Here is a 27616-nt window from a genome sequence, read left to right on the forward strand (position 1 = left end):
AACAGATCAACAGTGACTAGAATAAAATACAGCACTTACTGCCTGACAGTATATATTTCCTACAGCCTGCCATAGTCTGGCCCTGTTTAAGCAGCCAGACCAGCCTGGTCCTGAGCCCTTGCTGCTATAATGAAGGGTGTCTGCAGCAGGGTCTCTGGAGTGGTACCGTGGATACTGTAATTAGTCATAACTAAAGGCCTAGGTGGCCGTCGTGTCTGCACAGAGAGAGGCAGAGAGGAGCTGTCCAGTCCATGTATCCCTCCCTCCTTCTCCCATACTGCCCTCCTTCCCTCCCTCCTTCTCCCATACTGCCCTCCTTCCCTCCCTCCCTCCTCCCATATTGCCCTCCTTCCCTCCCTCTTTCTCTCATACTGCCCTCCTTCCCTCCCTCTTTCTCTCATACCGCCCTCCTTCCCTCCCTCCTTCTCCCATACTGCCCTCCTTCCCTCCCTCCTTCTCCCATACTGCCCTCCTTCCCTCCCTCCTTCTCCCATACTGCCCTCCTTCCCTCCCTCCCTCCTCCCATACTGCCCTCCTTCCCTCGCCCCTTCTCCCATACTGTCCTCCTTCCCTCCTTCTCCCATACTGCCCTCCTTCCCTCCTTCTCCCATACTGCCCTCCTTCCCTCCCTCTTTCTCCCATACCCCCTCTCTCCTTCCCTCCCTCCTCCTCCCATACTGCCCTCCTTCCCTCCCTCTTTCTCTCATACTGCCCTCCCCTCCTTCTCCTCCCTCCTTCTCCCCTTCTCCCATACTGCCCACCGTCTCTCCCTCCTTCTCCCATACCCCCCTCTCTCCTTCCCTCCCTCCTTCTCCCATATCTCTCTCCGTCTCCCATACCCCCTCTCTCCTTCCCTACCTCCTTCTCCCATACTGCCCACCGTCTCACCCTCCTTCTCCCATACCCCCTATCTCCTTCCCTCCCTCCTCCTCCCATACTGCCCTCCTTCCCTCCCTCTTTCTCTCATACTGCCCTCCTTCCCTCCCTCCCTCCTCCCATATTGCCCTCCTTCCCTCCCTCCCTCCTCCCATATTGCCCTCCTTCCCTCCCTCTTTCTCTCATACCGCCCTCCTTCCCTCCCTCCTTCTCCCATACTGCCCTCCTTCACTCCCTCCTTCTCCCATACTGCCCTCCTTCCCTCCCTCCTTCTCCCATACTGCCCTCCTTCCCTCCCTCCCTCCTCCCATACTGCCCTCCTTCCCTCGCCCCTTCTCCCATACTGTCCTCCTTCCCTCCTTCTCCCATACTGCCCTCCTTCCCGCCTTCCTTCTCCCATACTGCCCTCCTTCCCTCCCTCTTTCTCCCATACCCCCCTCTCTCCTTCCCTCCCTCCTCCTCCCATACTGCCCTCCTTCCCTCCCTCTTTCTCTCATACTGCCCTCCTTCCCTCCCTCCTTCTCCCATACTGCCCTCCTTCCCTCCCTCCTTCTCCCATACTGCCCTCCTTCCCTCCCTCCTTCTCCCATACTGCCCTCCTTCCCTCCCTCCCTCCTCCCATACTGCCCTCCTTCCCTCGCCCCTTCTCCCATACTGTCCTCCTTCCCTCCTTCTCCCATACTGCCCTCCTTCCCTCCTTCTCCCATACTGCCCTCCTTCCCTCCCTCTTTCTCCCATACCCCCCTCTCTCCTTCCCTCTCTCCTCCTCCCATACTGCCCTCCTTCCCTCCCTATTTCTCTCATACTGCCCTCCTTCCCTCCCTCCTTCTCCCATACTGCCCACCGTCTCTCCCTCCTTCTCCCATACCCCCCTCTCTCCTTCCCTCCCTCCTTCTCCCATATCTCTCTCCGTCTCCCATACCCCCTCTCTCCTTCCCTACCTCCTTCTCCCATACTGCCCACCGTCTCACCCTCCTTCTCCCATACCCCCTATCTCCTTCCCTCCCTCCTCCTCCCATACTGCCCTCCTTCCCTCCCTCTTTCTCTCATACTGCCCTCCTTCCCTCCCTCCCTCCTCCCATATTGCCCTCCTTCCCTCCCTCCTCCCATATTGCCCTCCTTCCCTCCCTCTTTCTCTCATACTGCCCTCCTTCCCTCCCTCTTTCTCTCATACCGCCCTCCTTCCCTCCCTCCTTCTCCCATACTGCCCTCCTTCACTCCCTCCTTCTCCCATACTGCCCTCCTTCCCTCCCTCCTTCTCCCATACTGCCCTCCTTCCCTCCCTCCCTCCTCCCATACTGCCCTCCTTCCCTCGCCCCTTCTCCCATACTGTCCTCCTTCCCTCCTTCTCCCATACTGCCCTCCTTCCCGCCTTCCTTCTCCCATACTGCCCTCCTTCCCTCCCTCTTTCTCCCATACCCCCTCTCTCCTTCCCTCCCTCCTCCTCCCATACTGCCCTCCTTCCCTCCCTCCTTTTCCCATACCCCCCTCTCTCCTTCCCTCCCTCCTTCTCTCATACCTCTCTCCGTCTCCCATACCCCCTCTCTCCTTCCCTCCCTCCTTCTCCCATACTGCCCACCGTCTCTCCCTCCTTCTCCCATACCCCCTCTCTCCTTCCCTCCCTCCTTCTCCCATATCTCTCTCCGTCTCCCATACCCCCTCTCTCCTTCCCTCCCTCCTTCTCTCATACCTCTCTCCGTCTCCCATACCCCCTCTCTCCTTCCCTCCCTCCTTCTCCCATACTGCCCACCGTCTCACCCTCCTTCTCCCATACCCCCCTATCTCCTTCCCTCCCTCCTTCTCCCATACCTCTCTCCTTCTCCCATACCTCCCTCCCTTCTTTTCCCACTCCCTCCCACTTCCAAAAATATACAAAACCCTTCCTCCTCTCTTTCCTCTCTTTCTAACATGTTGTTTATGCTCTTATTCTATTTCCTGCTATTCTCACTCTGCTGATCATGTATTATCATCTAATTTTCACTCTCTATCTCTCTCAATCAGACTCTCTCAAATTCAAATTCAAGCCGCTTTATTGGCATGAAAATATTGGCAAAGCAACAATGTATACAATATACATTGTAATAAAGACTAACAAATAATTATATTAAATCTCTCTCTGTCTCTTTCTGTCTCTCAGTCTCTCTCACTCACTCAGACTCTCACCTCTCTGTCTCTTTGTCTCTCTCTGCTCTCCCTCTCTCTCTCTTTCTCTCTCTGCTCTCTCCCTCTTTCTGCTCTCTCTCTCTCTCTAACTCTGCTTTCTTCTCTATCTTCTCTCTTCTCTCTGCATTCTCTCAACCTCTCTCTCTTGCTTCCTCTGTGGCCTCCTCACACTCGCTCTTTCCCGTCCTCTCTCATTCCCTCCATTCTTGCTCTTTGTCTTTAGTTTTTGTTTTATACCGGTTCTTCCCCCCTGAGACCTTGTTTACTTTGCCTTTCCGACAGCTGCGATGGTAATCAAACTTTCAAATATTTGTTTCTTCCGTCTCAGGATTCCGTCTCCATGTGCCTCATTCCTAGAATCTAAACTGTGCCTCCGAACTTGGCACACAGATACTTTAACACATGCCACCTTCAACACAGATCTATCCTCATTTTCCCCCACAAGACATTTAGATGGAGGCGGTTGAGTGTTGAAAGTGTTCAGGCTGGGGGCAGGTTGTAATTCGGCTCCAGAGGAATTCAATCAAATTACGTATAGTGCTTTTTCCATGGCATGGATCGGCAAACTTCCTTCTTTCCAAACCGGTGCCTGTCACCACCGTACCGCCCCGTGCGGGAGAGACAGAGAGGGGGATGATGATGGATTGCTGTGAAACGATGGCAGCCAGAGAAAGCAATTACCAACTTTGCCTGCAGAGTAAGTGTAGAAGATAAACTGTTGTGGATGGTCCAGGTGGACACTTTAACAGATGAGAAGTGGTGAAGGTCAGGATGGACTACTGTTGGAAGGAAGAACACAATGAGGCTCGCAGGCATTCTACACTGAACAGAAATATAAACGGCCTTTCTACTAGCATTCTACACTGAACAAAAATATAAACAGCCATTCTACTAGCATTCTACACTGAACAAATATATAAACAGCCATTCTACTAGCATTCTACACTGAACAAATATATAAACAGCCATTCTACTAGCATTCTACTGCAATGGACACAAACAGGCATTCTTCTAGCATTCTACTCCAATGGACACAAACAGGCATTCTTCTAGCATTCTACTTCAAAGACACAACAGGCATTCTTCTAGCATTCAACTTCAATGACAAAAACAGACATTCTACTTCAAAGACACAACAGGCATTCTTCTAGCATTCAACTTCAATGACAAAAACGGGCATTCTACTTCAATGACACAAACAGGCATTCCCCTAGCATTCTACTGCAAAGACACAAACAGGCATTCTACTGCAAAGACACAAACAGGCATTCTACTGCAAAGACACAAACAGGCATTCTACTGCAAAGACACAAACAGGCATTCTCCTAGCATTCTACTGCAATCACACAAACAGGCATTCCCCTAGCACTCTACTTCAATGACAAAAACAGGCATTCTCCTTCAATGACAAAACAGGCATTCTCATCCAATGACACAAACAGGCATTCTCCTAGCATTCTACTGCAAAGACACAAACAGGCATTCTCCTAGCATTCTACTGCAAAGACACAAACAGGCATTCTACTGCAAAGACACAAACAGGCATTCTACTGCAAAGACACAAACAGGCATTCTACTGCAAAGACACAAACAGGCATTCTACTGCAAAGACACAAACAGGCATTCTACTAGCATTCTACTGCAAAGACACAAACAGGCATTCCCCTAGCATTATACTGCAAAGACACAAACAGGCATTCTACTAGCATTCTACTGCAAAGACACAAACAGGCATTCTACTAGCATTCTACTGCAAAGACACAAACAGGCATTCTACTAGCATTCTACTGCAAAGACACAAACAGGCATTCTACTAGCATTCTACTGCAAAGACACAAACAGGCATTCTACTAGCATTCTACTGCAAAGACACAAACAGGCATTCCCCTAGCATTATACTGCAAAGGCACACACGGGCATTCTCCTAGCATTCTACTGCAAAGACACAAACAGGCATTCTACTGCGAAGACACAAACAGGCTTTCTACTGCAAAGACACAAACAGGCATTCTAATCCAATGACACAAACAGGCATTCTAATCCAATGACACAAACAGGCATTCTAATCCAATGACACAAACAGGCATTCTAATCCAATGACACAAACAGGCATTCTAATTCAATGACACAAACAGGCATTCTAATCCAATGACACAAACAGGCATTCTAATCCAATGACACAAACAGGCATTCTAATTCAATGACACAAACAGGATTTCCACTCCAATGACACAAACATGCATTCTACTGCAATGACACAAACAGGCATTCTAATTCAATGACACAAACAGGCATTCTTCTCCAATGACACAAACATGCATTCTAGCATTCTACTGCAACGACACAAACAGGCATTCTACAGCAAAGACACAAACAGGCATTCTACAGCAAAGACACAAACAGGCATTCTACTCCAATGACACAAACAGGCATTCTACTATCATTCTACTTAAATGACACAAACAGGCATTCTTCTAGCATTCTAATTCAATGACACAAACAGGAATTATACTCCAATGACACAAACAAGCATTCTACTTCAATGACACAAACAGGCCTTCTGCTAGCATTCTACTGCAATGACACGAACAGGCATTCTGGCATTCTACTTAAATGATACATGCAGGCATTCTCCTAACATTCTCCTGCAATGCCACAAACAAGCATTCTATTAGCCTTTTACTGCAATGACACAAACAGGCATTCTAGCATTCTACTTCAATGACTCAAACAGGCATTATTTTAGCATTGTACTCCAATGACACAAACAGGCATTCTTCTAGCATTCTACTTTAATGACACAAACAGGCATTCTTCTAGCATTCTACTTCAATGACTCAAACAAGCATTCTTTTAGCATTCTACTCCAATGATACAAACAGGCATTCTCCTAGCATTCTCCTGCAACGCCACCAACAGGCATTCTATTAGCATTCTACTGCAATGACACAAGCAGGCATTCTACTGCAATGACACTAACAGGCATTCTACTGCAATGACACTAACAGGTATTATTCTAGCATTCTACTTCAATGACACAAGCAGGCATTCTACTGCAATGACACTAACAGGTATTATTCTAGCATTCTACTGCAATTTTACATTTACATTTACATTTAAGTATTATTCTAGCATTCTACTGCAATTTTACATTTACATTTACATTTAAGTCATTTAGCAGACGCTCTTATCCAGAGCGACTTACAATCACACAAACATGCATTCTTCTAGCATTCTAATGCAATGACACAAACAGGCATTCTACTATCACTGAAATGACACAAATAAAAGCCAGTCAAGAGTACTACAAAGAGCTAAAAAAAAGAGTTTGCCACCATAAACCCAAACGTGAAATCTCTCACACGTACTCAGTGGGTGGCTAAATGGCAGAATGGCCCTCCAGTTTGCATCTTGGAACAGTTTTAGTCTAGCCAATCATACGATAAGGATAGTAATCCTTGGGGTGTTGTCCTAGAGGACAGCTTGAGACTTTGGCATGTGTTCTTATTTTCTATTGTTGTGTGGGTGTGTCTGCATCCGGCTGTGTGTCCACTCACCACGCCCCTTACAGATCATGTTCCCCATCAAACAGAGGAGTGACCTCTACGAGACTGAAGAGGACATCGTGAAAATCAATGGAGTACTCCATAAAAGCAAGCTAATGCTCTTCCTGTTATGGAGCTTAATGGAGAGATTTCAGACATACACACACACACACACACACGCACACACGCACACGCACGCACGCACGCACACACACACACAAGAACTCGTAAATATACAGTGCATTCAGAAAGTATTCAGACCCCCTTGACTTTTTCCACATTTTGTTGCATTACAGCCTTATTCTAAAACGTATTAAATCAATTCGGATGAGAGCCTCTGATAAATGACTGAAGTGTCCACGTTAAAGTACTGCATGACAACACAACTCAATATCCAGTTTGTCTACAAAATTAATCATTGATATGTTGGATTCACAAGTCTATCTCAACCAAAAATCTAAGTTAAGAATGTGACTAAATCTAAATAAAGTTGGATTTGATTCATTCCTATTCTTTAACTAATATTTTGGTTTTGAAACTGCTGCTATTCGCTGTTTTCTATCTATGCATAGTCACTTCACCCCTACCTAACTACAAAATAACTTGACTAACCTGTACCTCCACACATTGATTCTGTACCGAAAACACCCTGTATATAGCCTCATTATTGACATTTTTATTGTGTTACTTTTTAATTTGAATTTGACTATTTTTACTTTATTTTATTCAGTAAATATTTTCTAGATAACAGTTTCCTGAATTGCATTTTTTGGTTAAGGGCTTGTTAGTGAGCATTTCACTGTACACCTGTTGTATTCGGTAAGGTCTACTACACCTGTTGTGTTCGGTAAGGTCTACTACACCTGTTGTGTTCGGTAAGGTCTACTACACCTGTTGTGTTCGGTAAGGTCTACTACACCTGTTGTATTCGGTAAGGTCTACTACACCTGTTGTATTCGGTAAGGTCTACTACACCTGTTGTATTTGGTAAGGTCTACTACACCTGTTGTATTCGGTAAGGTCTACTCCACCTGTTGTATTTGTAAGGTCTAATACACCTGTTGTATTCGGTAAGGTCTACTACACCTGTTGTGTTCGGTGAGGTCTACTACACCTGTTGTGTTCGGTAAGGTCTACTACACCTGTTGTGTTCGGTAAGGTCTACTACACCTGTTGTGTTCGGTAAGGTCTACTACACCTGTTGTATTCTGTAAGGTCTACTACACCTGTTGTATTCTGTAAGGTCTACTACACCTGTTGTGTTCGGTAAGGTCTACTACACCTGTTGTGTTCGGTAAGGTCTACTACACCTGTTGTATTCTGTAAGGTCTACTACACCTGTTGTGTTCGGTAAGGTCTACTACACCTGTTGTATTCTGTAAGGTCTACTACACCTGTTGTGTTCGGTAAGGTCTACTACACCTGTTGTATTCTGTAAGGTCTACTACACCTGTTGTATTCTGTAAGGTCTACTACACCTGTTGTGTTCGGTAAGGTCTACTACACCTGTTGTGTTCGGTAAGGTCTACTACACCTGTTATATTCGGTAAGGTCTACTACACCTGATGTGTTTGGTAATGTCTACTACACCTGTTGTGTTCGGTAAGGTCTACTACACCTGTTGTGTTCGGTAAGGTCTACTACACCTGATGTGTTCGGTAAGGTCTACTACACCTGATGTGTTCGGTAAGGTCTACTACACCTGATGTGTTCGGTAAGGTCTACTACACCTGTTGTGTTCGGTAAGGTCTACTACACCTGTTGTATTCGGTAAGGTCTACTACACCTGTTGTATTCGGTAAGGTCTACTACACCTGTTGTATTCGGTAAGGTCTACTACACCTGTTGTATTCGGTAAGGTCTACTACACCTGTTGTATTCGGTAAGGTCTACTACACCTGTTGTGTTCAGTAAGGTCTACTACACCTGTTGTGTTCGGTAAGGTCTACTACACCTGTTGTATTCGGTAAGGTCTACTACACCTGTTGTATTCGGTAAGGTCTACTACACCTGTTGTATTTGGTAAGGTCTACTACACCTGTTGTATTCGGTAAGGTCTACTACACCTGTTGTATTTGGTAAGGTCTAATACACCTGTTGTATTCGGTAAGGTCTACTACACCTGTTGTGTTCGGTAAGGTCTACTACACCTGTTGTGTTCGGTAAGGTCTACTACTCCTGTTGTGTTCGGTAAGGTCTACTACACCTGTTGTATTCGGTAACGTCTACTACACCTGTTGTATTCTGTAAGGTCTACTACACCTGTTGTATTCGGTAAGGTCTACTACACCTGTTGTGTTCGGTAACGTCTACTACACCTGTTGTATTCGGAAGGTCTACTACACCTGTTGTGTTTGGAGCATGTGACAAATAACATCTGATTTGATTTGAGATGGAGACATGAATCCAACATATTAATGAATTGGAAATCAACAAAAAGCTGTAGTCCCTGTAGTCCCTGTTGTCCCTGTAGTCCCTGTAGTCCCTGTTGTCCCTGTAGTCCCTGTTGTCACTGTAGTCCCTGTAGTCCCTGTTGTCCCTGTAGTCCATGTAGTCCCTGTTGTCCCTGTAGTCCCTGTTGTCCCTGTAGTCCCTGTAGTCCCTGTTGTCCCTGTAGTCCCTGTTGTCCCTGTAGTCCCTGTTGTCCCTGTAGTCCCTATTGTCCCTGTAGTCCCTGTTGTCCCTGTAGTCCCTGTAGTCCCTGTTGTCCCTGTTGTCCCTGTAGTCCCTGTAGTCCCTATAGTCCCTATAGTCCCTATAGTCCCTGTTGTCCCTGTTGTCCCTGTAGTCCCTGTAGTCCCTGTTGTCCCTGTAGTCCCTGTTGTCCCTGTAGTCCCTGTTGTCCCTGTAGTCCCTGTTGTCCCTGTAGTCCCTGTAGTCCCTGTTGTCCCTGTTGTCCCTGTTGTCCCTGTTGTCCCTGTAGTCCCTGTTGTCCCTGTAGTCCCTGTTGTCCCTGTAGTCCCTGTAGTCCCTGTAGTCCCTGTAGTCCCTGTTGTCCCTGTTGTCCCTGTTGTCCCTGTAGTCCCTGTTGTCCCTGTTGTCCCTGTTGTCCCTGTTGTCCCTGTAGTCCCTGTTGTCCCTGTTGTCCCTGTAGTCCCTGTTGTCCCTGTAGTCCCTGTTGTCCCTGTAGTCCCTGTAGTCCCTGTAGTCCCTAGGCCTATATGTGTTTTTCTTTTTTTAATCCTGGGTTGAATTGAAACAATAGCTATTGATGACTTTGATGACCATATAGACCTAAATAGTATAATTTAAGATACATACCTTTTTAAGCATGGTTACATTTAATTTTCTCTGTCAAACCATCCAAATGGAAGGATTTTGCAAGAAACAGTGAATATGTTTAGTTATTAAGAGATCTCTCAATAGTTATACTCATGATAGCACACATGAAGGAGTCAGTGGCAACTTTCAAAGCTAAGCAGGGCTGGGCTTGGTTTAATACTCGGGATGGAGGACCAAATGAATAGCTGTAGTTAGGTCAACTCTCCAGTAGCAGGTGCTGTCCAGCCTACTGTTTCTTTCTGATAGTGGATCTGACGTTGTTTCAAATGTAAAATTTCAACCTATTTTATACTTTTATCTGTGTATAAAATTGGTTACAATGTTGACATAATCCTGTACTTAATTATTTGTTTTGGGGGGGGGAGACATCCAATGTATTTTCCATGTAAAAAAATACATTGACAAATTAGTTCAACCAGTTTGTGCACAGCCAGAATACACCGTTGGGATAAAGTTTGTCCAAGTCAAGTGTTTTGGTATTTTTACATCAGTTGAGAATGATGACTTGAAAAATGGAGGAGTGACTCACGGTATAGGCTCGGCACGCAGGGAGAAGACAAAGTGTTTCAAAAATCTAAACCTAAAGCATTTAACCTAAAGCATTTAACCTAAAGCATTTAACCTAAAGCATTTAACCTAAAGCATTTAACCTAAAGACATTTATTGTACAATATTATGGGGAATGGTAATGGGAATGAGAGGGCTACTTACACAGTAAGGGATCACAGCAGTGATTGAATGAGGGTATGAGGCATGAGTTGAGGTGTTCAGAGGCTTGACTTCAGTTCAGGAAGGGATTTTAATGGAAGACAAAAACAATAACACAAGACACTAAACAATCAGACAAAAGAGCAAAGACTGAGTCTAAGCAAGGAGTAAAATCATTGATGTGTAATAATGTGTTTGTGATTGTGATTGACTCTACATACAGTAATGAGAGAAAATAGCTTGGAGAGGAAACATTCAATGTGCCAATGGATGAGTTGGCACATGAGACGTGGCTTCAGTTAGTGAGTTGACAATGGTAGTGGAGTGGAGTAGTCATTTCCTCTTAATCAGGGAACAGGAGGGGAGTGAGCTCTAAATACAACTAGCAGATACATTCCATTGCAGTTTGGACAACGAGTTTCTCTATGAAGTTAAACTCAGACATCTCAAAAGTCAAACACAGCCTGCGCATCTCGCCCACTTGACACATCGAAGTATCCCTAGAAGCGTTCCTGAATAAAGCCCTGATCATCCTGACGATAACGGAGAACTGCAAGCAGACTGGTGGCACCATAGGACCCAAAGTGGTCAGACTGATGGCAGGTCCCAGAGTGGTCAGACTGGTGCCACCATAGGTCCCAGAGTGGTCAGACTGATGGCAGGTCCCAGAGTGGTCAGACTGGTGGCAGGTCCCAGAGTGTTCAGACTGGTGGCAGGTCCCAGAGTGGTCAGACTGGTGGCAGGTCCCAGAGTGTTCAGACTGGTGGCAGGTCCCAGATTGGTCAGACTGGTGGCAGGTCCCAGAGTGGTCAGACTGGTGGCACCATAGGTCCCAGATTGGTCAGACTGGTGGCAGGTCCCAGAGTGGTCAGACTGGTGGCACCATAGGTCCCAGAGTGGTCAGACTGGTGGCAGGTCCCAGTGGTCCTGGTGGCAGGTCCCAGAGTGGTCAGACTGGTGGCAGGTCCCAGAGTGGTCAGACTGGTGGCACCAGGTCCCAGATTGGTCAGACTGGTGGCACCACAGGTCCCAGAGTGGTCAGACTGGTGGCAGGTCCCAGAGTGGTCAGACTGGTGGCACCAGGTCCCAGAGTGGTCTGGTGGAGGTCCCAGAGTGGTGACACCATAGGTCCCAGAGTGGTCAGACTGATGGCAGGTCCCAGAGTGGTCAGACTGGTGGCAGGTCCCAGAGTGGTCAGACTGGTGGCAGGTCCCAGAGTGGTCAGTGGTGGCAGACAGGTCCCAGAGTGGTCCTGGTGGCAGGTCCCAGAGTGGTCAGACTGGTGGCAGGTCCCAGAGTGGTCAGACTGGTGGCAGGTCCCAGAGTGGTCAGACTGGTGGCACCACAGGTCCCAGAGTGGTCAGACTGGTGGCACCATAGGTCCCAGAGTGGTCAGACTGGTGGCACCATAGGTCCCAGAGTGGTCAGACTGGTGGCAGGTCCCAGAGTGGTCAGACTGGTGACACCATAGGTCCCAGAGTGGTCAGACTGGTGGCAGGTCCCAGAGTGGTCAGAATGGTGGCAGGTCCCAGAGTGGTCAGACTGGTGGCAGGTCCCAGAGTGGTCAGACTGGTGGCAGGTCCCAGAGTGTTCAGACTGGTGGCAGGTCCCAGATTGGTCAGACTGGTGGCAGGTCCCAGAGTGGTCAGACTGGTGGCACCATAGGTCCCAGATTGGTCAGACTGGTGGCAGGTCCCAGAGTGGTCAGACTGGTGGCACCATAGGTCCCAGAGTGGTCAGACTGGTGGCAGGTCCCAGAGTGGTCAGACTGGTGGCAGGTCCCAGAGTGGTCAGACTGGTGGCACCATAGGTCCCAGATTGGTCAGACTGGTGGCAGGTCCCAGAGTGGTCAGACTGGTGGCAGGTCCCAGAGTGGTCAGACTGGTGGCACCATAGGTCCCAGAGTGGTCAGACTGGTGACACCATAGGTCCCAGAGTGGTCAGACTGATGGCAGGTCCCAGAGTGGTCAGACTGGTGGCAGGTCCCAGAGTGGTCAGACTGGTGGCAGGTCCCAGAGTGGTCAGACTGGTGGCACCACAGGTCCCAGAGTGGTCAGACTGGTGGCAGGTCCCAGAGTGGTCAGACTGGTGGCAGGTCCCAGAGTGGTCAGACTGGTGGCAGGTCCCAGAGTGGTCAGACTGGTGGCAGGTCCCAGATTGGTCAGACTGGTGGCACCACAGGTCCCAGAGTGGTCAGACTGGTGGCACCATAGGTCCCAGAGTGGTCAGACTGGTGGCACCATAGGTCCCAGAGTGGTCAGACTGGTGGCAGGTCCCAGAGTGGTCAGACTGGTGACACCATAGGTCCCAGAGTGGTCAGACTGGTGGCAGGTCCCAGAGTGGTCAGACTGGTGGCAGGTCCCAGAGTGGTCAGACTGGTGGCAGGTCCCAGAGTGGTCAGACTGGTGGCAGGTCCCAGAGTGGTCAAACTGGTGGCAGGTCCCAGAGTGGTCAGACTGGTGGCACCACAGGTCCCAGAGTGGTCAGACTGGTGGCACCATAGGACCCAGAGTGGTCAGACTGGTGGCACTATAGGACCCAGAGTGGTCAGACTGGTGGCACTATAGGACCCAGAGTGGTCAGACTGGTGGCACTATAGGACCCAGAGTGGTCAGACTGGTGGCACTATAGGACCCAGAGTGGTCAGACTGGTGGCACTATAGGACCCAGAGTGGTCAGACTGGTGGCACTATAGGACCCAGAGTGGTCAGACTGGTGGCAGGTCCCAGAGTGGTCAGACTGGTGGCACCATAGGTCCCAGAGTGGTCAGACTGGTGGCACTATAGGACCCAGAGTGGTCAGACTGGTGGCACTATAGGACCCAGAGTGGTCAGACTGGTGGCAGGTCCCAGAGTGGTCAGACTGGTGGCACCATAGGTCCCAGAGTGGACAGACTGGTGGCACCACAGGTCCCAGAGTGGTCAGACTGGTGGCACCACAGGTCCCAGAGTGGTCAGACTGGTGGCACCATAGGTCCCAGAGTGGTCAGACTGGTAGCACTATAGGTCCCAGAGTGGTCAGACTGGTGGCACCACAGGTCCCAGAGTGGTCAGACTGGTGGCAGGTCCCAGAGTGGTCAGACTGGTGGCAGGTCCCAGAGTGGTCAGACTGGTGGCAGGTCCCAGAGTGGTCAGACTGGTGGCACCACAGGTCCCAGAGTGGTCAGACTGGTGGCACCATAGGTCCCAGATTGGTCAGACTGGTGGCACTATAGGACCCAGAGTGGTCAGACTGGTGGCAGGTCCCAGAGTGGTCAGACTGGTGGCAGGTCCCAGAGTGGTCAGACTGGTGGCAGGTCCCAGAGTGGTCAGACTGGTGGCAGGTCCCAGAGTGGTCAGACTGGTGGCACCACAGGTCCCAGAGTGGTCAGACTGGTGGCAGGTCCCAGTGTGGTCAGACTGGTGGCAGGTCCCAGAGTGGTCAGACTGGTGGCAGGTCCCAGAGTGGTCAGACTGGTGGCACCACAGGTCCCAGAGTGGTAAGACTGGTGGCAGGTCCCAGAGTGGTCAGACTGGTGGCAGGTCCCAGAGCAGTCAGACTGGTGGCACCATAGGTCCCAGAGTGGTCAGACTGGTGGACCACAGGTCCCAGAGTGGTCAGACTGGTGGCAGGTTCCAGAGTGGTCAGACTGGTGCCAACATAGGTCCCAGAGTGGTCAGACTGGTGGCAGGTCCCAGAGTGGTTAGACTGGTGCCACCATAGGTCCCAGAGTGGTCAGACTGGTGGCAGGTCCCAGAGTGGTCAGACTGGTGCCACCATAGGTCCCAGAGTGGTCAGACTGGTGGCACCACAGGTCCCAGAGTGGTCAGACTGGTGGCACCACAGGTCCCAGAGTGGTCAGACTGGTGGCAGGTCCCAGAGTGGTCAGACTGGTGGCAGGTCCCAGAGTGGTCAGACTGGTGGCAGGTCCCAGAGTGGTCAGACTGGTGGCAGGTCCCAGAGTGGTCAGACTGGTGCCACCATAGGTCCCAGAGTGGTCAGACTGGTGGCACCATAGGTCCCAGAGTGGTCAGACTGGTGGCAGGTCCCAGAGTGGTCAGACTGGTGCCACCATAGGTCCCAGAGTGGTCAGACTGGTGGCAGGTCCCAGAGTGGTCAGACTGGTTGCACCATAAGTCCCAGAGTGGTCAGACTGGTGGCAGGTCCCAGAGTGGTCAGACTGGTGGCAGGTCCCAGAGTGGTCAGACTGGTGGCAGGTCCCAGAGTGGTCAGACTGGTGGCAGGTCCCAGAGTGGTCAGACTGGTGGCACCACAGGTCCCAGAGTGGTCAGACTGGTGGCAGGTCCCAGAGTGGTCAGACTGGTGGCAGGTCCCAGAGTGGTCAGACTGGTGCCAACATAGGTGTGAGAGCAGTGGTGCAATTTTTACCCCCTGGGTCCTGGAGGTTTTCTTTATATGTTAACCTAACCATGAAAACTCTGGACCCTATAAGGTATGACAGTAATTAGTCAGTTGTAAAAAGGTTTTAATGGGCTATGATTGTACCAGTTTTTCCTAATCAGGTCACATGTTTTTTTTTTTACTCCTGAAAAAAATAGTTTCTCTGGGGGGATGAAACCCCTGTCAAACTGCAGCTACCTTATACTTCTTCATATGAATTATATTAAGACTAGATTAGGAAGGGGGATTTCCTCTACCCAGACACAGAGACAATAACCAATAGACAATAGAACTCACAGGGCTGAGCTTTATGCATATTTGCATCATGTAGGCCTTATAAAACATTTATTCACATCTGTCATCACGATTATGTTGACTGATTAATCACAGTCAATCATTTTGGATTAAAAGGCAACCTAGCCAGCCCTATTTTGAATATAAACTTAATTAGATCACATTCACATTTTCTCCTGACACACAAATGGACTATAAATACAAAATGTTAACAATGAGTTTACTCTGACCAGATGGAGATGGCGCATAGGATGTAACATCAAATCAAATTGTACTTGTCACGTGCGACAAATACAACAGTGAAATGCTTACTTAAAATCCATTAACCAACAATGCAGTTTTTAGAAAAATGTAATTAAAGAGCAGCAGTAAAATAACAATAGCGAGGCTATATACAGTGGGTACCAGTACAGAGTCAATGTGGAGGCTATATACAGAGGGTACCGGTACAGAGTCAATGTGGAGGCTATATACAGGGGTTACCGGTACAGAGTCAATGTGGAGGCTATATACAGGGGTTACCGGTACAGAGTCAATGTGGAGGCTATATACAGTGGGTACCAGTACAGAGTCAATGTGTAGGCTATATACTGGGGGTACCAGTACAGAGTCAATGTGGAGGCTATATACAGTGGGTACCAGTACAGAGTCAATGTGGAGGCTATATACAGTGGGTACCAGTACAGAGTCAATGTGGAGGCTATATACAGTGGGTACCAGTACAGAGTCAATGTGGAGGCTATATACAGGGTGTACCGGTACAGAGTCAGAGTCAATGTACAGAGTTAATGTGGACTATATACAGTGGGTACCAGTACAGAGTCAATGTGGAGGCTATATACAGGGAGTTGGAGGCTATATACAGGGGGTACAGAGTCAATGTGGAGGCTACAGGGGTTACCGGTACAGAGTCAATGGGGTTACAGGGGTTACCGGTACAGAGTCAATGTGGAGACTAGACAGGGGTTACCGGTACAGAGTCAATGTGGAGACTATATACAGGGGTTACCGGTACAGAGTCAATGTGGAGACTATATACAGGGGTTACCGGTACAGAGTCAATGTGGAGACTATATACAGAGGGAGACTATATACAGGGGTACCGGTACAGAGACAATGTGGAGGCTATATACAGGGGGTACCGGTACAGAGTCAATGTGGAGACTATATACAGGGGGTACCGGTACAGAGTCAATGTGGAAGCTATATACAGGGGGTACCGGTACAGAGTCAATGTGGAGGCTATATACAGGGGGTACCGGTACAGAGTCAATGTGGAGGCTATATACAGGGGGTACCGGTACAGAGTCAATGTGGAGACTATATACAGGGGGTACCGGTACAGAGACAATGTGGAGACTATATACAGGGGATACCGGTACAGAGTCAATGTGGAGGCTATATACAGGAAGTACCGGTACAGAGTCAATGTGCGGGGGCACCATTTAGTCAAGGTAATTGAGGTCATATGTACATGTAGGTAGAGTTAAAGTGACTATGCATAGATGATAAACAGAGAGTAGCAGGTGCGTAAAAGGGGGCAGGGCAATGCAAATATTTTGGGTAGCCATTGTATTAGCTGTTTAGGAGTCTTATGGCTTGGGGGTAGAAGCTGTTAAGAAGCCTCTTGGAACTAGACTTGGCACTTCGGTGCCACTTGCCATGCGGTAACAGAGAGAACAGTCTATGACTAGGGAGGCTGGAGTCTTTCAAATTTTGTAGGGCCTTTTGTAACACCGCCTGGTATAGAAGTCCTAGATGGCAAGAACCTTAGCCCCAGTGATGTACTGGGCCGTAGCACCACCTTCTGTAGTGCCTTGCTGTCGGAGGCCGAGAAATTGTCAATCCAGTCAGTGATGAAACCAGTCAGGATGCTCTCGATGGTGCAGCTGTAGAACTTTTTGAGAATCTGAGGACCCACGCCAAATCTTTTCTGTCACCTGAGCGAGCATAGGCTTTGTCATGCCCTCTTCACGACTGTCTTGGTGTGTTTGGACCATGATAGTTTGTTGGTGATCTGGACACCAAGGACCTTGAAGCTCTCAACATGCTCCACTACAGCCCTGTCGAGGAGAATGGGGGCGTGCTCGGTCCTCCTTTTCCTGTAGTCCACAATCATCTCTTTTGTCTTGATCATGTTGAGGGGGAGGTTGTTATCCTGGCACCACACAGCCAAGTCTCTGACCTCCTCCGCTGTCTCATCGTTCTCTGTGATCAGGCCACCACTGTTGTGTCATCGGTGAACTTAATGATGGTGTTGGAGTCATGCCTGGCCGTGCAGTCATGTGAACAGGGAGTGAACAGGGACTACAGGAGGCGATTGAGAACGCACCGCTCAGGGGCCCCCGTGTTGAGGATCAGCGTGCGGATGTATTGTTACCTCCCCTTACCACCTGGGGACGGCCTGTCACGTGCGGAGGGAGGTGTTTAGTCCCAGGGTTCTTAGCTTAGTGATGAGCTTTGAGAGCACTGTGGTGTTGAATGCTGAGCTGTAGTCAATGAACAGCATTCTCACGTAGGTGTTCATTTTGTCCAGGTGGGAAAGGGCAGTGTGGAGCGCAATAGAGATTGCATCATCAGTGGATCTGTTGGTGCGGTATGCAAATTAGAGTGGATCTGTTGGTGCGGTATGCAAATTAGAGTGGATCTGTTGGTGCGGTATGCAAATTAGAGTGGATCTGTTGGTGCAGTATGCAAATTAGAGTGGATCTGTTGGTGCGGTATGCAAATTAGAGTGGATCTGTTGGTGCGGTATGCAAATTAGAGTGGATCTGTTGGTGCGGTATGCAAATTAGAGTGGATCTGTTGGTGCGGTATGCAAATTAGAGTGGATCTGTTGGTGCGGTATGCAAATTAGAGTGGATCTGTTGGTGCGGTATGCAAATTAGAGTGGATCTGTTGGTGCGGTATGCAAATTAGAGTGGATCTGTTGGTGCGGTATGCAAATTAGAGTGGATCTGTTGGTGCAGTATGCAAATTAGAGTGGATCTGTTGGTGCAGTATGCAAATTAGAGTGGATCCTTTGATGCGGTATGCAAATTAGAGTGGATCTGTTGGTGCGGTATACAAACTGGAGTGGATCTGTTGGTGCGGTATGCACACTGGAGTGGATCTGTTGGTGCGGTATGCACACTGGAGTGGATCTGTTGGTGCGGTATGCACACTGGAGTGGATCTGTTGGTGCGGTATGCACACTGGAGTGGATCTGTTGGTGCGGTATGCAAACTGGAGTGGATCTGTTGGTGCGGTATGCAAATTAGAGTGGATCTGTTGGTGCGGTATGCACACTGGAGTGGATCTGTTGGTGCGGTATGCAAACTGGAGTGGATCTAGGGTTTCTGGGATAATGGTGTTGATGTGAACCATGACCAGCCTTTCAAAGCACTTCATGGCTACAGACGTGCATGTTACATGTCGGTAGTTATTTAGGCAGGTTGCCTTAGTGTTCTTGGGCATAGGGACTATGGTGGTCTACTTGAAACATGTTGGTATTAGAGACTCAGTCAGGTAGTTCATACTAATAATAATCACAGTGGTTGTAGAGGGTACAACAGGTCAGAACCTCATGAGTAAATGGCAGTTGGCTTTTTTTAGCTGAGCATTCAGAGTTAGAGACAGCAGGTGCAGTAGAGAGAGAGAGAGAGAGAGAGAGAGTTGAAAACAGCAGGTCCGGGACAAAGTAGCACGTCTGGTGAACAGGTCAGGGTTACATAGCCGCAGGCAGAAAAGTTTGAAACAGGAGCAGCAGCACGACCAGGTGGCCTGGGGACAGCAAGGAATCATCAGACCAGGTAGTCCTGAGGCATGGTCCCAGGGCTCAGGTCCTCCGGGAGGGGAGGGAGAGGGAGAGAGAGAGAATTAGAGGGAGCATATTTAAGGGATAGAGGGATATCTTCAAACCACCAACTTACTACCCCGAGACAAGGCTGAGTATAGCCCATGAAGGTCTCCCCCACGACACAAACCCGAGGGGGGCGCCAAACCCGGACAGAAAGTTCACGTCATTGACTCAACCCACTCAAGTGACGCACCCCTCCTAGGGACGTGATGGAATAGCACCAGTAAACCAGTGACTCAGCCCCTGTAACAGGGTTAGAGGCAGAGAATCCCGGTGAAGAGAGGGTAACTGGCCAGGCAGAGACAGCAAGGGCGGTCCGTTGCTCCAGTGCCTTTTTTGCCCCTGGGCCAGACTACACTCAATCGACATCCTAGAAAAGACAGTTGAAAGTTTAATATGTTCAGAAAGTAAAGCGTGCACTTACCTCTTTAAAAAAAATAAATAATTATTATTAACCAGACAAGTCAGTTAAGAACACATTTCTATTTACAATGATGGCCTACCCCGACAAAACCCTAACGCGGATGATGCTATGCCAAGTTGTGCTCCGCCTTGTGGGACTCCCAATCACGGCTGGTTGTGATACAGCCTGTAATAAAATCAGGGTCTGTAGTGACTCCTCTAGCACTGAAATGCAGTGCCTTAGACCACTGCGCCACTCGGGAGCCCTAACCTTTGCAAGCTCCTTGTAGTTGCCCTTGTTGGTGGAACTTTCCCTCTCGTTCTGTCCTCTATCGATGCAGCTTTTTCCCAGAAGCTTGAATCTGACGTGGACATTCATATGTTCACTGCTTTTGTTTTGCCGTTTAGCTGAATGATCAATGTTCTTCAGGTCACCGTACCCACCTTTCGACCAGGGCTCAGACTTTCCAAAAAGCAGGCAAGGCCAGCAATACAGGCTGCTTGATGAAAGGCTCCTTGTTAACCAGCTATACTATTGATACCAGTTGGTATTGAACGCCCTCACCTTTCATCCTTCTTCATGAAACTGATCTCAGGCAGGGGTCGACCCTCGCTTTTAATTTGCACACTTTTCCGTGTACACCAGAGAATGAAAGATTGTTTTTCAACAGAATGTCCACAACATTTTCAGCAGCGTTGGCCATTCTATAATTCTGGCGGAGAGAACTGCTAGCTAGCTACTGAAGTTAGCACGGCTAACTTCTAAAAATGTTAAATAAATAACACTAACTGGACACACAAATACATTTCTAAAACCAAGAAAACTATTTATAATACACCTCTTCCGTCTCCTGTAATTAAAAAAAAACACATTTTAATTGAATAATAATTTTAAAAAATGCTAAACTATCACTCTTCACTCTTAATCTGTCTCCAACAATGTCACCAAGATTCTCAACACATAGAACCCCCATAATGCTGTGTGGCACTATCCCAATACAACACACGAGGTTCATTTTCTGATCCTAATTCTATGTTTCAATGGGCAACATGCCCGTTCATACTGCAAAAGTTTTGATTGGTTGGTGGCCGTCCTCCAGAAGTGGTCATAATTACCATGTGTGTCTATGGAAGGGGGTGAGGCCTACGGGCCTCCTAGGTTTTGTATTGAAGTCAATGTAGCCAGAGGAGGACGGAAGCTAGCTGTCTTCCGGCTACACCACTGTGCTACCCCAGACAGTGCAGTTAAAGTTACTGTAGACCTTCATTGCAAAACAGTGTTTTTTAATCACTTATTTTGTGACATATGAATATATTTAGTATAGTTTAAACTAAAGAGTTAAACCATAGTAGTGCAGCGGCCCCTAGAACAAATTAGGGTTAAGAGTCTTGCTCAAAGTCACATTGACAGATTCTTCACCTTGTCAGCTCGGGTATTCAAACCAGCGACCTTTCGGTTACTGGCCCAATGCTTTAACAGCTAGTCTATCTGCTGATGGTGTGCATGCGATCGTATTTACTAGATTACATTCAATGTGTTGAAATGAATACAAACAATGTCCTTAACTGCAATATCCAATTTGTTAATGTTTTGTTTTGTCCTTCTCTTACAGGCATCCCCAGTAACATTGGTCCAGTTAGTAAGTAAATGAAGCAGACCCCCACCCCGCACCCACACAGAAACTGCTTGCTGCTTTAATATGCCTGATCATATCCATCCCTAAAGTCCACGTGGTTTTAAATGTTCATTTCTGATTTATTCATTTAAGTGAAGGATCAGTCATAATTGATTTGTAAGTGTTCATTATGCCAGGGTTTAGTTCAATTCCCCTTTTTTTCCCCTCTCTGAAGGAAATGACAATAGCTTTCTGCCATGTTGTCTAGAAGGCTGCGTGTGGAGGTGGACTAATTCACCTTCAACAAGTTAAACCTAGATAGCAGCCACACACCTGAGCATGCATACAAAACACCATTTCCCCCCCTTTTTGCATTATAAATAAATGCCATATAGAGTTTATTAATATGCCCTGACCTCAGTGGTGGGATAATGTCAGGGGAGTCATTTCAATATGACTATTATCTGCTTAAGCCAGTGGCCCCTGGAGCACAGAGAGAGACGTCTAGAGACACAGTCTACAGTTACTACAGCAGCCGACTGGGACTCAGGAGAATAACAGAAGACACACACACACACACACACACACACCAAGGATGCGTCCCCCTATGTTCTGTAAAGTGCACTGCTTTTGACCAAGGTCCATAGAGCTCTGGTCAAAAGTAGTGCACTATGTAGGGTATAGGGGATGTCATTTAGGATGCCTCCAAGTGTTGAACAAGTAAAAGCGCCCCTGCTCATTCCACATCAGTCTATCCATCAATCTATTTATCTGGCTAGAACCCTCTCTACTTGGAGGAAACCAATAGACAAAAAGCAGTTTATATGGAAAGCATCCCATTAGTGTTTGAATAGTTTCCTTTTCCTCAACTACAGTCTGTATCTCCATGACTGCAGATATCCAAAGGACTAGATAACTAGGACTAGATAAATAGGTCTAGATAACTAGATAACTAGTACTAGATAACTAGGTCTAGATAACTAGATAACTAGGACTAGATAACTATGACTATATAACTAGACAACTAGATAAATAGGTCTAGATAACTAGATAACTAGGTCTAGATAACTAGGTCTAGATAACTATTACTAGATAACTAGGTCTAGATAACTAGATAACTAGGACTAGATAACTATGACTATATAACTAGACAACTAGATAAATAGGTCTAGATAACTAGATAACTAGGACTAGATAACTAGGAGTAGATAACTAGGTCTAGATAACTACATAACTAGGACTAGATAACTAGGAGTAGATAACTAGGAGTAGATAACTAGATAACTAGGAGTAGATAACTAGGAGTAGATAACTAGGAGTAGATAACTAGATAACTAGGTATAGATAACTAGATAACTAGGTCTAGATAACTATATAACTAGGAGTAGATAACTAGATAACTAGGTCTAGATAACTAGATAACTAGGTCTAGATAACTAGATAACTAGGTCTAGATAACTAGATAACTAGGTCTAGATAACTAGATAACTAGGTCTAGATAACTATGACTATATAACTAGACAACTAGATAAATAGGTCTAGATAACTAGATAACTAGTACTAGATAACTAGGTCTAGATAACTAGATAACTAGGACTAGATAACTATGACTATATAACTAGACAACTAGATAAATAGGTCTAGATAACTAGATAACTAGGACTAGATAACTAGACAACTAGATAAATAGGTCTAGATAACTAGATAACTAGTACTAGATAACTAGGACTAGATAACTAGATAACTAGGACTAGATAACTATGACTATATAACTAGACAACTAGATAACTAGGTCTAGATAACTATATAACTAGGACTAGATAACTATGACTATATAACTAGACAACTAGATAAATAGGTCTAGATAACTAGATAACTAGGACTAGATAACTAGGAGTAGATAACTAGGTCTAGATAACTACATAACTAGGACTAGATAACTAGATAACAAGGACTAGATTACTAGGTCTAGATAACTAGATAACTAGGTCTAGATAACTATATAACTAGGACTAGATAACTATGACTATATAACTAGAGAACTAGATAAATAGGTCTAGATAACTAGATAACTAGTACTAGATAACTAGGTCTAGATAACTAGATAACTAGGACTAGATAACTATGACTATATAACTAGACAACTAGATAAATAGGTCTAGATAACTAGATAACTAGGACTAGATAACTAGGAGTAGATAACTAGGTCTAGATAACTACATAACTAGGACTAGATAACTAGATAACAAGGACTAGATTACTAGGTCTAGATAACTAGATAACTAGGTCTAGATAACTATATAACTAGGACTAGATAACTATGACTATATAACTAGACAACTAGATAAATAGGTCTAGATAACTAGATAACTAGTACTAGATAACTAGGTCTAGATAACTATATAACTAGGACTAGATAACTATGACTATATAACTAGACAACTAGATAAATAGGTCTAGATAACTAGATAACTAGGACTAGATAACTAGGAGTAGATAACTAGGTCTAGATAACTGCATAACTAGGACTAGATAACTAGATAACAAGGACTAGATTACTAGGTCTAGATAACTAGATAACTAGTACTAGATAACTAGGTCTAGATAACTATATAACTAGGACTAGATAACAATGACTATATAACTAGATAACTAGGTCTAGATAACTACATAACTAGGACTAGATAACTAGATAACCAGGTCTAGATAACTAGGACTAGATAACTATAACTAGATAACTAGGATCTAGATATATTAGAGCAGTATTACTATCAGACCTACCCAGTCTTTTTATGTGTCAGCATTCAGGAAGTGAAGAATATGACTAAAGGAAGCTCTTTATAAGTATTGGGATGTTGTCATGTTTAATATGTACAATGGTATCAGCATATTTACAATGACAATATGGTGGTAAAATGAACTTGCTAGGTGGCACTGAACTCTGAACCACAACAGTTACCAAGCTAACATAAAAGTATCATTTGATCCAAACGATAAGAAACCATTTATTATGAAAAGTCAGAGGTATTTGGCATCAGAAATGAGCATGGAATCAAGTGGACACCCTCCCTCCCTCCCTCCCTCCCTCCCTCCCTCCCTCCCTCCCTCCCTCCCTCCCTCCCTCCTCCCTCCACCCCTCCACCCCAACCTTAGAGAGCTGAATGAGTTCAATGTTGTCTCCTGCCTGTTCTGCATGCATGTTCTCCACAGATATACATACTGTATATACATACACCTCTCACACATCACCCCCTCCCTAGAGCCTCCCCAACCTGACACCTAGCCAGACCATGGCTGCTCTCTCAGAATCCTAGTGGGGAATGTCTGTGTTACATCTGTCTGTCTGTCTGTCTGTCTGTCTGTCTGTGGGTGGGACTCACATAAAGGGCACACTGACTGACTGACTTAGGGCCATGTCTGTATGGTTCATTCACAGGCCTGTAGGCATTGAAGCTCTCAAGAGATGCTGACTGTCTGTCTCTATACCTGCAGAAGCACCCTCCCCCCTAACCAACACAACACAAAACACTACCCAGTTTTGGTTCTGTAGCCACAACACAAAACACACCCAGTTTGGGTTCTGTAGCCACAACACAAAACACTACCCAGTTCTGGTTCTGTAGCCACAACACAAAACACCACCTAGTTTGGGTTCTGTAGCCACAACACAAAACACTACCCAGTTTGGGTTCTGTAGCCACAAAACACTACCCAGTTTTGGTTCTGTAGCCAAGGCACAACATAAAACACTACCCAGTTTGGGTTCTGTACCCACAAAACACTACCCAGTTTGGATTCTGTAGCCACAACACAAAACACTACCCAGTTTGGGTTCTGTAGCCACAACACATAAAAACACTACCCAGTTTGGGTTCTGTAGCCACAACACAACACACTACCAGTTTGGGTTCTGTAGCCACAACACAACAAAACACTACCCAGTTTGGGTTCTGTAGCCACAACAAAACACTACCCTGTTTTGGTTCTGTAGCCACAACACAAAACACCACCTAGTTTGGGTTCTGTAGCCACAACACAACAAAACACTACCCAGTTTTGGTTCTGTAGCCAAGACACAACATAAAACACTACCCAGTTTGGGTTCTGTACCCACAAAACACTACCCAGTTTGGATTCTGTAGCCACAAAACACTACCCAGTTTGGGTTCTGTACCCACAAAACACTACCCAGTTTGGGTTCTGTAGCCACAACACAAAACACTACCCAGTTTTGGTTCTGTAGCTACAACACAAAACACTACCCAATTTTGGTTCTGTAGCCACAACACAACACACTACCCCGTTTGGGTTCTGTAGCCAAGACACAACAAAACACTACCCAGTTTTGGTTCTGTAGCCAAGACACAACAAAACACTACCCTGTTTTGGTTCTGTAGCCACAACACAAAACACTACCCAGTTTGGGTTCTGTAGCCACAACACAAAACACTACCTAATTTGGGTTCTGTAACCACAACACAAAACACTACCCAGTTTGGGTTCTGTAGCCACAACACAAAACACTACCCAGTTTGGGTTCTGTAGCCACAACACAACAAAACACTACCCAGTTTGGGTTCTGTAGCCAAGGCACAACATAAAACACTACCCAGTTTGGGTTTTGTACCCACAAAACACTACCCAGTTTGGATTCTGTAGCCACAAAACACTACCCAGTTTGGGTTCTGTACCCACAAAACACTACCCAGTTTGGATTCTGTAGCCAAGGCACAACAAAACACTACGCAGTTTGGGTTCTGTACCCACGAAACACTACCGAGTTTGGATTCTGTAGCCACAACACAAAACACTACCCAGTTTTGGTTCTGTAGCCACAAAACACTACCCAGTTTTGGTTCTGTAGCCACAAAACACTACCCAGTTTGGGTTCTGTACCCACAAAACACTACCCAGTTTGGATTCTGTAGCCAAGGCACAACAAAACACTACGCAGTTTGGGTTCTGTACCCACGAAACACTACCGAGTTTGGATTCTGTAGCCACAACACAAAACACTACCCAGTTTTGGTTCTGTAGCCACAAAACACTACCCAGTTTTGGTTCTGTAGCCACAAAACACTACCCAGTTTGGGTTCTGTAGCCACAACACAACAAAACACTACCCAATTAAGGTTCTGTAGCCACACCAGGGATGAAGTTGAGGGAAAACAAACTGAAATCATGGGTATGTAGCTATGTTCTCTAAAATAAATAAAGGAACCAAGCAAAACACAGCTAAATATCCTGGAATAGAACTACCCCCAGATCTACCCTCAGAATAGGAAACACTTTTTCATGTTGTTGTTTGGAAGTACTTTCATTATTTATTGACCTTCCATCAACTTTATTTCAGGTTTATTAAGCCAGCCAGAATCGCCCTAATATGTATATATATATATATACATAAAGACAGTAATTTGAACTATACAGCTTTCAAAAACAGTTGTTTCACAGATGGACAGACATGGCTGTCTCACCTAAACACAAATCTAAAAAGGTTAATCATTTAGAAATGTAATGCACTCATCCATATGTATAATATATATAATTATTTTATCTGGGCTCATTTCAATATGAGAGCATTCATTTCATTATGAGAGCATTCGTTTCATTATGAGAGCATTCATTTCATTATGAGAGCATTATGAGAGCAATAATTTCATTATGAGAGCATTGGTTTCATTATGAGAGCATTCATTTCATTATGAAAGCATTCATTTCATTATGAGAGCATTCATTTCATTATGAGAGCATTCATTTCATTATGAGAGCATTATGAGCCCGGTGACGAAGATCTACCCGTCGTTCTATGCGGATGGAGCAATCAAAGTCCACATCTGAAGGAACCTCCCGGGAGAGAATCTCATCCTTAACCACTGCGTGGAGTCCCTCCAGAAAACGAGGCGAGCAGCGCCGGCTCGAGAATAATCCGTTATGGACCGTTCACCTTGGTAGGAAGCCAGGGCCCTAGAAGCCTCCCTCAACGGTACCCGAATCATCTCCTCTTTAAAGTTCTGGTATAATCAGCCCTTGCCTTATGGACCGTTCACTCTAGAGTATGTGTTGGGTTGGAGAGAGCATTCAGTTCATTATGAGAGCATTCGTTTCATTATGAGAGCATTCATTTCATTATGAGAGCATTCATTTCATTATGAGAGCATTTGTTTCATTATGAGAGCATTAATTTCATTATGAGAGCATTAATTTCATTATGAGAGCATTAATTTCATTGTGAGAGCATTCATTTAATTATGAGAGCATTCATTTAATTATGAGAGCATTCATTTCATTATGAGAGCATTCGTTTCATTATGAGAGCATTCGTTTCATTATGAGAGCATCCATTTCATTATGAGAGCATTCATTTCATTATGAGAGCATTCATTTCATTATGAGAGCATTCATTTCATTATGAAAGCATTCATTTCATTATGAGAGCATTCATTTCATTATGAGAGCGTTATGAGAGCATTCATTTCATTATGAGAGCATTCATTTCATTATGAGAGCAT

General features: G+C 46.2%; 1 protein-coding gene across 3 annotated transcripts in view; it reads left to right on the top strand.

Annotated features, from left to right (window-relative positions):
* Positions 1-27616, top strand: part of LOC124039461 (netrin-G1-like) — a 325096-nt gene that overhangs the window by 252367 nt on the left and 45113 nt on the right. For all 3 annotated transcript variants that reach the window (XM_046355452.1, XM_046355455.1, XM_046355453.1), the window contains exon 5: positions 21102-21128. In XM_046355452.1, coding sequence (XP_046211408.1) covers positions 21102-21128 — 27 coding nt within the window. The remainder of the gene's footprint in view (positions 1-21101; positions 21129-27616) is intronic.

This window comes from Oncorhynchus gorbuscha, linkage group LG07 (assembly GCF_021184085.1).
Source record: "Oncorhynchus gorbuscha isolate QuinsamMale2020 ecotype Even-year linkage group LG07, OgorEven_v1.0, whole genome shotgun sequence".
NCBI classification, from domain to species: domain Eukaryota; kingdom Metazoa; phylum Chordata; class Actinopteri; order Salmoniformes; family Salmonidae; genus Oncorhynchus; species Oncorhynchus gorbuscha.